General features: G+C 46.6%; 1 protein-coding gene across 1 annotated transcript; it reads left to right on the top strand.

Moving 5' to 3' along the window:
- Positions 1 to 6,051: 6,051 nt before the first annotated feature.
- Positions 6,052 to 8,309, top strand: LOC123157629 (uncharacterized). Its single transcript, XM_044575888.1, has 5 exons — positions 6,052 to 6,074; positions 6,178 to 6,256; positions 6,369 to 6,593; positions 7,138 to 7,282; positions 8,116 to 8,309. Exons 1-4 carry the CDS (start codon positions 6,052 to 6,054, stop codon positions 7,252 to 7,254), a joined length of 444 nt encoding a protein of 147 aa, XP_044431823.1. The 3' UTR covers positions 7,255 to 7,282; positions 8,116 to 8,309.
- Positions 8,310 to 10,680: the final 2,371 nt, after the last annotated feature.

The raw sequence follows: 10,680 nt of genomic DNA, 5'->3' as shown, positions 1-10,680 counted from the left end.
TGAAAAAAAGGGATGCAGTGAAGTGGGGAGCTGGGCCATTAGAACAAGGCCGATTCTAAAAAAGGTTATACCTCTGGTCGGCGGGATGTGGCTAGGCAGGCGGAGGGATCTGCCAACTCGACGACGGGGAGCAAGGGTGAGGAGGACCTCCCATGCCGACGCTAGGTCAGAGAAGACGATGCGCGTCGGCTTCCTCCCTCGCCACCGGCGACCACCAGCAGAAGGTATCCAGCCAGATCTGTGTCAATCGGAGAGAAGAGAGAGAGAGTAAAAGAGAGTGGACACCATGGTCTTGTTTAGATCTGGAGAGGGTGAGAGAGTGAGAAGAAGAGAACAACCCAACCAAGAAAGTCCCGAAATGTACTAGTGGAGTAGTAATTGTTTTTCCCTCCGTAGCGATCATATTAAATTGAATACACGCGCAACCATGTATTTTTTATTTAACATACCAGTAAAAAGATACTTGATCAATTACCGCATTACCGCATTCAGGTCACACTTGGTATGGCTTGGTAACAGACCCCACATTAAGTGGACGACTAGATGTCTCAGATTGTCATGTTACCTGCCTTTTCATGTGCAAAGGCGCTCCATCGTGAGTTTACCCAGGCGTGTGCATGAGGGGAGAGTGAAGTCCAATTTATAAAACTTGAGGTTGTAGAGCTAGTCAGAAACAAACCCTCACTTTTAAATTGAAGTTTGTACCCTGTCCTCTGTAATCCCGGTCATTTTTAATCTTAAGGGCATGTGCAGTTCAAGGGTTTTAACGGGGATTAACAGGGACTGTGGGGGATTAAGTCATGTACAAGCCAAATTCCCCTCCATTCCTCTCCAAACCCCTTGGGAGGAGGTTGAACCGAACAAGGCCTAAGACTAAAGTGGGAGTAACTTAATTCCATACGGTATCACAGGTATCATAATATGATACTCAACCTTCTCTTTCTTCATTTAATTCTAAGCCACCTCATCAAATTTGCCTACTACTTGGCATGCCTGATACTACTTATGATACTCCCATTACAACCAACTTGGTAGAATTAATATACCTAATCTAAATGGTTGCAACCCGATCTCTTTGTCCTCCTCCAGCATCCGGCTGAAGAAGAATCGTGCAAGACACCGGCTGTATTCGCCGGCATCGCCTTGGCGGTGGCCTACATGGGATACAATCGGCGGCAGCCTCCCGTGTTCTACTTCTCCTTGATGATGGCGGCGGACGGGGACGTGTTGGCCATCACCTCGTCAACATCCGCATAGCTGCGTCACCTTGTTGACATCCATGGCGGCTTCTTTCTCCGGCTGCATGGCGTGGCTACGCGCGCGTCGACTGTGGATGGCACAGTCGCAGACACGGGAGGCGTTGTACGACGCGGCGGCGTCGAGGGCAGCGGCGATGCCCGTGCTGCCGTACTCCCCGACAAGCCGGCGTGGAGCAAGTCAGCACTCTTCCTTGAGCTGTATTGGAGCATCCAGCCGCGGAACCACACGCTAGGTTAGTGCGGCAAGTGCCTCCGACGGGCTCGGCGAGGTAGGTGGAGCAGCGAGTAGGCTCGCTCGTGACTGTCGGGCTCGGCGGGCCACCCAGACGGATTTTATGCTGGAGAACTGCTCTTCCTGCTCGTCGGATGCCACCGAAAGAGTCGACAAAATGGTGGAAGGAGGAGCTTGGTCGGTGTCCTACCCCTGAACGGATGTGTGTGGCCGGATTGGGTTTCTCGCATTCCACGCAGGTTTAAATGTAGGTTTTTGAATGCGGTGAGGAGGTGGGTACAACTGGGAGTGCAGTGGACGGCGCCCTGGCCCAGCGTGCCGCTTCAAATGGCGGACACAGTGAGAGGTCGCGTCTGCCCTGACCCCCTTGACCGTGGACCTTGACGGTGTATGCCACCTTGTGTCTAGATCTGAGATGCCACGTGTACCAGATGAATGACTCCAAGTTTGACCACTGTAATGCTAGGTGCGAGCCGCGATACAATGTTGGAGACACCCAATCATAATTTTCCTATTCCTGCGTTTTAAGTTCCTACGAAGAGAGTACTTGCTCTAAATGATGTGCCGCTGCAAGAGCCGCCTACATTAATTAACAATGTTGTAAAAAGGTGGACTAGCTTTAGCTATAGTATAATGTACTAGGTTAGTAGGTGACCTTGCGCTTGGCTCTTCGCCTCTTCCGGAAGTCGAACAATAATGATGGTACTACAGTAGTACTACTTCTGGCAATCTGACACCAAATGAGTTGTTGCACGTCCACTGCATGTAAGCGAAAGTTTCTCCTCGTTCTGCGAGCCACCATGCACGCATTGGCGATGGAAGAGGGAGAAGACGTAGTAAGCAAGCTTCTCGTGGTTCTGCGAGTTGATGGGACACATCAAAGTTGTTTAGTGCTCTCTCCAAAAAGGGCCGACCATGTCCATGGCTACCTTCCCGTGCTCCGTCATTGAGTATGTATAGTATTCACGTGCCATCGAGGACAAAAAATATTGCGTAGTACTAGGTGCCATCGAAGTGCACGACTCACTTACGCACTGCTTATCTCCATTTTCTTGCATGACACGTGCACCTTGATGCTAGATGTCCCTTGTGTTGGCAAAAGGATGAACAAAGCTCATGTCAAAAAAAAGAGTGGAAGAACATAGATTCCCGACGACCGAGAAGGAGCAAGGAACCTCGCGGTGGAGCGTCTGCACTCATAATACTTTATATTATTTAGCAATATAAAATCAACCAAATCTCTCGTCTAGCTGGCTCACGCGTTTTCCCCATTTTGCTGCTTGCCCACCTATAGAACCGCCTCGCGACGGCCAGTTCCTCCAAACACCTAGGGAGGCGCTTGAACCGAACAAGTCTAACTTGTTTTTAGTGGGTACATTGACGTGGCATCGAAAGGGTGTGATAGCTGACTCTGGCAAAATAATTGACTACCACGTTGGCATACATGGCTACCATCCCGTGCTCCGTCATTCAGTGCGTGCACGATTCACATTCCATTGGGAAAATAATGTTGCGTACATGCCATCGAATAGAATAACTTAATTTATAAAAAATGCGCCACCGCGTCATGATCGAACTTTGATTCTTCCATGCGTGGTTCCCATGAACAACTAATACACTCGCAAAATTATCTGGTGAGCTGCCTCTTCATACAGAAATGAGCTCAACATGTACCCGCACGTGAGTACTAGGGAAAGAGGCAAAGAGTACCTGCATCGGTGCCTGCAACTCTTCCCTTTGTGCTCGCATTCCTTTTTTTCAGGTGATTCGCGCACGTACTCCACCTACGTTCGTGACCGTTGGTGAGTCTGTCCTACTATACTTACCTCCATTTTCTTGCATGACACGTGGACCTAGATGTTGGATGTCCCACGTGTCGGCAAAACTTAGAAGAACGCTTTCCGATGACCGAGAAGGAGCAAGAAACCTTGTGGTGGAGCGTCTGGACTATTTAATATTTTTAGTTGGCGATATAAAATCTACCCAATCTTCTCCACAGTAGACCGAAAGAGTCTGAAACACGACAGCCCAGTGTAGTTACATCATACATGGCCAACCCACGCTATCACCAGTATTTCTTGGCCTCCGTGCGACACCTAGCTCTAGTAATCCACTAGCCCGTATAGCTTCTCATTCCTCGTCTCTCTTAAAGTGCGGCGGGTAGGCGTGTTTGCCGTCTATTGAGGTCGGTCAACTCATCACATGTTAGCGACATGCCAAGAGCATTCTAAAATTTTTACTGTACTCTATGGTTATGCCAAGAAGAGGAAGTGCTTTGACCAACAGACCAAACGAGATAGGCGTGCCGTGAGGTGAGTGGGTCCAGTTTCTCGTTTCGAACTAGTTTGGTGTAGTAGTAACACTTGGTTTTGACTATTGCTAAGATTTTATATAGGGCCTAATGTATTCTTCGAGGTTGCCTTTGACTATTGATAAGATTTTATATAATTTGAAAATTATATCATTCGAAGATCCTTTCACGTTCCGTTTAAAAAAAGAATCTTTCACGTATGAATTTGACGGTATGCTTTGAGCAAGTTGCATGTCCTATATTGCTCCTATTTGGATACTCTAACTTAGCTAGAGGTTAGACTGACTCATGACTAACCCTGAACTAACTCTAGCCAGAGAGGTGTTTGGATGACAGGGTTAGATTGACAATAAATGCACTTGATGGAGAGGGAAAGTGATATTTCAGTGGGCCCCATGATAACTAGCTCCAATTAGCACCACTTGGCTGGCGGGATAGAGAGAGAAAAGTGATTTTTCAGTGGGCCCAATGAGAACTATCTCCAATTAGCACCTCTTGGGTGGGATAGTTTTTTTTGGTAGGTTTGGTGCAACTTGCTCCAATTTAACCCTCATGTTTGGATCTTTAGGGCTATTTGAGCCCCAACTAGCTCACAATAACTCTAACCATGGATCCAAACAGGGCCAAAGTTAGTCCCAGAAAACGCATTAACATTACTGGAATCAGGGATTTTGCCGTCTGCCAGTTCTTTGCCATCTGCTTGCGGATGACAAAGAAGGTCTTTGCCATCAGCTACCAAACAACAAACGACAAAGAACTGGCAAACGACAAAGGTCTTTGTCATCTATTATTTCTTTGCTGTTTGCTGGCAGATGGCAAAGAATCTATCCATCAGTCAGCGGACGGCAAAGAGGTGCCACCGAATGCCAGTATACTACAACAGTCCAACCCTACTCTTTGCCGTCTGCTCGCGGACGGCAAAGATTCTTTGCCATCTGCTGGCAGACGGCAAAGAGGGGGCTATCTTTTTTTCACGGGTAAAAAAAACCATTGCCCCACCTCCTCTATCCCTATCCCCTATCTCTCCGCCCCTCTCTCTCTCTGCCCCACCCCTCTCTCTCTCCTGCTTGTCTCTCCCTCTCCCTCCCGTGAGAAGCTACGCCGGTCGATCCTGGCGAGCTCCGGCGGGATTCGACGACGCCCGCCCCATAGCCGAGAGCCTCCAGACCCCGCTTCCCTTGACCCCGCGCTGCTGTGCCACCTCGCCTCCGCCCGCCGGTGCGTGCTGCCACCTCATCGGACCCCAGGAGCCCCGCCGCCTCGCGCTGCCTCCTGCGCCGCGTCACGAGCCTCCACCTCCCCACAAGCTCGTTGCCCTGCCACGGAAGCCTCGTCACCGGTCACCCCGACCTCGAGATCTGTCGTTGCCATGGGAGCCGAGCACCGAGCTCCTCTGCGCCCCGCCCACCATGGGAGATCTGAGGCCGGCCGGGAGGCGGGGATGGGGCGCCGGTGGGCCCCGGGGATCTGCGTGGTGGCGCTGCTCTGGCTCGCCGCGGCTGCAGCCGGAGATCCCGATCCTGACGAGCTCGAGCGTGCGTGAGTCCCGCTCCTCCACCCTGTTTTTTCCGTGCCTGCTCGCTTGCTTTGTCTGTGGCTCAGTGTTGTCACTTGTGTTGCCTGTGCTCCGCGGTTCCTTCAATGCTAATTCTGTTTGCTGTCTCGTTGTTCTTCAGTCCCCACCTTGTTTCAGGTCATGTGCTTCTCGTGTCTCCATTCATTAGATACAAAGTTAGGTGAGATGTCCAGGAATAATATGTGGTTGGTATACCTTGTCTTGTATTTGGACGAGCTCATGCTAATATGTGGTTGGTACACTACCTGGGCAAGGTCATTTTGATACTGATACTTGTGGGCAGCAGAGGGTTCAAAGCCTGATCATCTACTGAGGTGCTTAATTACGCCCCATGCTTCTTCGTTCCTTGATCAAATATGATTGGAGTACCTTTATCTTCCGTCTTATGGATCCACTGATAATATCCCGGAAGTAAATATTGTTGCTTGCTTCATCTCTACTACTTTCTGTAACCGCTTAGTGTTAATCTCTTGACTGTGCATGTGTGGGTAGTTCTGAACATTTGCTACTAACTGACGCCAAGCACATCCAATTGTGGTTCACTGCAGATTGCCAATGCCAATTTACCAATGATTTCAGGTCTGCAAAAGTTGGATTTTGGATAGGTTTTCAAGAGCATGACCGAAGCAGAGACACACACATGAGCCCCGCCCACTATAGATCCATAGAGGCCATGAATGGCCTAGTGTGTTTCAGGTAAAAAACAATATTTTGACCAGAACCTTGTACTTTCCTCTTGCATAGCATAAACCACCCTCATGATCAACCTGATTACTTATGCGGCAACCTTCTTACGTAGGCAACACGACAACAATTTTTCTTCCTCAAAGCATATATTTTCTTCAGACGATCAACAAAGTGATTGGTCCATTTGGAAGGTACACAAGTTTCTGATGTTTCTGTATATTATGAGACAAAGGGAGTAGTTGTCAGATCTTCTTTTTGTTCAGTACTTGTTGAGGCTGTCATAATTTTCTTGGAAACTTGTAGGGCAGGGTCGGATGGGCGCGCGCGGCGGAGGTCGGGTGTGGTGCATCGCTGTCGCCGTCGATGACGCGGTTCGGTATCGCCGCATGCTTCAACGCCACGTCGTCGGCCGTCTCGGAGGCTGCCGCCGCCAACGCCACGTCGGGCGTCGTCCACGCGGTGCCGCAGATCGAGCCTATTGTGTCCGCCGAGTGGCTGCACGCCAACCTCAGGGACCCCAATGTGAAGGTATAGCACTTGCCGTTCTGCTGCGCCCGCCCTCTGAAATCTTAATGTTAGTTGCACAATTGGTATAGTCTAGATTTAAGACAGGGTACTCATATGGCTAGGGTTCTGCTGCTGTGGCAATTTGGTCAGCGCTGCTACAAGTGATAAATCTGTTTGCTTAACTAGTGATGCTAGCTAGTAAGTGAATTGGGATTTTAGCTGAAAGAGGATTTTGGTGGGCTTTGTTTTAGCACCAGCAGTAATCTCAAGTTTCTTAAAAACAAATGAAGTGCCTGTATTACAGTATGTGACGAAGGTCAATGCTCCTGGGATAAACCTATTTCCGAAAAGTAAATCTTGCTACTAAAATAATGCTACATTTTGGAGGCCTTTTCTTTCTGGACATTATTGGCATAGTCTCGGGCTCTCATCACTATGAATAATAGAACACATACTACTAGGAGGAATCACATTTAACTATGCTATTCATAGGGTAGTTTTCTTGCTGTTAAACATGTCCACCGGCATACATTGTATCTTATTGTGCTCTTACTTTTTTGTCTAGGTACTTGATGCCTCTTGGTCAGAAGATGATGGCGAGTTCCTCATTCCAATTGAGTTTATATTGTGTAGGTTTCTTCGTCATGATCTGGATTGCCGCAGTCATGTTCAAGTCCAATGATATCTTGCACAAGCAGACTGCTCTCAAGGTTGGTTCTTCATAATAACTTGTCTATCAACGTGCTTCTTCTACTTCTAGAGGTTAATTAAGTGTTCTGCCAAGCAGACTGCTCTCAAGGGCTTGTTCTTATCTTGTGTATCAACATTCTTGTTCTGCTTCTAGCACTGGGTCCGTCCCTCCTATTGAGGAAGCCAGCTGGCAGGCTGCTGCCGTCCCTAAATCCCTAACGCTGGGGCCGTGTTAACTCCATTTGATTGTCAAATTGCTTAGATAACTCAATTTGATTGTCCTCATAGTGTTCTCACATGCTTAGAAGAGTTGGAAACACTATAAATGTTTTGGTATGGATATGTGCTCTAGAATAGTGATTCTGGCATGCTATATTTTTCATTGCGGTGAATGGTATTCTCTTTTCCCACACAGCATGATTTCCCCTTTTGGGGCCTCTCTGCTTCAAATTATTCCATATGATTGTAATATGCGGGCTTGAAAAACTCTTATGGTTTTCTATGATGCACTCAAACATCCTATCGATCATATTGTATCAAGAGAGGGCATGACATTGCAACCCAGTGATTTTCCTATTTATGAGTTTTTAGATCCTGTGAACCAATTAGGCCCTTGGTCATTTCATGAACTCAATCAGTAACTCATTTGTGGAAAAAACTTGATGATGTGTGTACCTGTGTGTTCTGTTCTGTTTTGAAGTGGATAACATTGCCCCGTGTTTCACTTGGAAATAACTTATGTTTGTTGAATAATAGGAATTTATGCACCATTTCTATCTGTTTATAACTCTTAAACTAGCACTGCTCTCCTTAAAATTTCTAATCAGGCTGACTGCTGTTTTGTGGTCCACAGATACAACGGTCCGGCAAGCTGCTATATGGTGGTCAAGTGTGTGCTGCCTAGGAAAATAGATATTTAGTTTTAGGTCATTTCTTGTAATTTCAGATATGGAGTGCTTGTCTTTAGTTTTTGTTTTTAAGTTTGTGAAACTTGCTACCTATGGATGAAACTGTGTAATATTGATGAAACTATGTATATGTATGGATGAAACTTGCTACTATTGGTAACATGTGTTGGATATCCTATATTAGTTTTATATATATATATATATATATATATATATGTGTGTGTGTGTGTGATTTTCTATGAAAATGAATGGATATAAGAAGAAACATAATTAATGCCTATATGGTCTCTTTGCCATCTGCCAGTAGATGGCAAAGAGCCTACAGTCTTTGTCGTCTGCTAGCAGATGGCAAAGAGGCCTCTTTGCCATCTGCTGGCAGACGGCAAAGAGCCATGACCTTTGTCGTCCGCCAGCAGACGGCAAAGTGCCCTTTGCCGTCGCTCATTCAGCCGGACGTTTTGCCGTCTGCTGGCTGACGGCAAAGGCCTTTGCCATCTGGGATCTATGCCTTTGCCGTCCGCCATGGAGCAATCCTAACTTGATAAAAAAAAGGGATGCAACAACGTGGGGAGCTGGGCCATTAGAACAAGGCCGGTTCTAAAAAGGTTATACCTCTGGTCGGCGGGATGTGGATAGGCAGGTGGTGGGATCTACCAACTCGACAGCGGGGAGCAATGGTGAGGAGGACCTCCCACGCCGACGCCAGGTCAGAGAAGATGGTGCGTGTCGGCTTCCTCCCTCGCCACCGGCGACTGCTACGTCTTGAGCTTGCGTTGGTTTTCCTTGAAGAGGAAAGGGTGATGCAGCAAAGTAGCATACGTATTTCCCTCAGTTTTTGAGAACCAAGGTATTAATCCAGTATGAGGCTCCTCAAAAGTCCCACGCACCTACACAAACAAAAAAGAACCTCGCAACCAATGCAATAAAGGGGTTGTCAATCCCTTCACGGCCACTTGCAAAAGTGAGATCTGATAGAGATAATATGATAAGATAAATATTTTTGGTATTTTTATGATATAGATTGGAAAGTAAAGATGCAAATAAAAGTAGATGAAAACTTATATGATAAAAATAGATCCGGGGCCATAGGTTTCACTAGTGGCTTCTCTCAAGATAGCATAAGTATTACGGTGGCTGAACAAATTACTGTCGAGCAATTGATAGAAAAGCGCATAGTTATGAGATTATCTAGGCATGATCATGTATATAGGCATCACATCCATGACAAGTAAACCGACTCCTTCCTGCATCTACTACTGTTACTCCACACATCGACCGACCCCTGCCTGCATCTAGAGTATTAAGTTCATAAAGAACAGAGTAACACATTAAGAAAGATGACATGATTTAGAGGGATAAACTCATGCAATATGATATAAACCTCATCTTTTTATCCTCGATGGCAACAATACAATACGTGCCTTGCTGCCCCTGCTGTCACTGGGAAAGGACACCGTAAGATTGAACCCAAAGCTCAGCACTTCTCCCAATGCAAGAAAGATCAATCTAGTAGGCCAAACCAAACTGATAATTCGAAGAGACTTGCAAAGATAACTTAATCACACATAAAAGAATTCAGAGGAGATTCAAATATTTCTCATAGATAAACTTGATCATAAACCCACAATTCATCGGATCTCGACAAACACACCGCAAAAGAGTTACATCGAATAGATCTCCAAGAAGATCGAGGAGAACTTTGTATTGAGATTCAATGAGAGAGAAGAAGCCATCTAGCTAATAACTATGGCCCGGAAGGTATGTGGTAAACTACTCACAACTCATCGGAGAGGCCTTGGAGATGTTGTAGAGTCCCTCCATGGTCGATTCCCCCTCCAGTGGAGCACCAACGAAGGCTCCAAGATGGGATCTCGCGGATACAGAAGGTTGCGGCAGTGGAAATAGTTTTCGTGGTGCTCCTGGATGTTTTCGGGGTACGTGGATATATATAGGAAGAAGAAGTAGATCGGTGGATGCTCGAGGGGCCCACGAGGGAGGGGGGCGTGCCCACCCCTAGGGGGCACACTGGGCACCCTCGTGGCCGCCTCCTTTGTTGCTTGACATCCACTCCAAGTCCCCCAGATCACGTTTGTTCCAAAAAGATCGTTCCCGAAGGTTTCATTCCGTTTGGACTCTGTTTGATATTCCTTTACTTCGAAACACTGAAATAGGCAAAAAAAACAGCAATTCGGCATGGGCCTCCGGTTAGTAGGTTAGTCCCAAAAATGATATAAAAGTGTAAAGTAAAGCCCATAAATATCCAAAACAGGTAATATAATAGAATGGAACAATCAAAAATGACAGATACGTTGGAGACGTATCAAGCATCCCCAAGCTTAATTCCTGCTCGTCCTCGAGTAGGTAAATGATATAAACAGAATTTTTGATGTGGAATGCTACCTAGCATAATTCTGAATGTAATTTTATTTATTGTGGCATGAATGTTCAGATCCAAATGATTCAAAATAAAAGTTCATATTGACATAAGAAATAGTAATACTTCAAGCATA

The sequence above is a fragment of the Triticum aestivum genome, chromosome 7B, assembly GCF_018294505.1.
Source record: "Triticum aestivum cultivar Chinese Spring chromosome 7B, IWGSC CS RefSeq v2.1, whole genome shotgun sequence".
Classification (NCBI taxonomy): domain Eukaryota; kingdom Viridiplantae; phylum Streptophyta; class Magnoliopsida; order Poales; family Poaceae; genus Triticum; species Triticum aestivum.
This window is presented reverse-complemented; position numbering and strand designations above follow the sequence as displayed.

Excerpts from the sequence above, each read along its gene's own strand:
- LOC123157629 (XM_044575888.1), top strand. The coding sequence starts at position 6,052 with ATGAATGGCCTAGTGTGTTTCAG. Across the intron at positions 6,075-6,177 it reads AATGGCCTAGTGTGTTTCAG|GCAACACGACAACAATTTTT; the intron begins GTAAAAAACAAT and ends CTTCTTACGTAG. Across the intron at positions 6,594-7,137 it reads TCAGGGACCCCAATGTGAAG|GTACTTGATGCCTCTTGGTC; the intron begins GTATAGCACTTG and ends TTTTTTGTCTAG.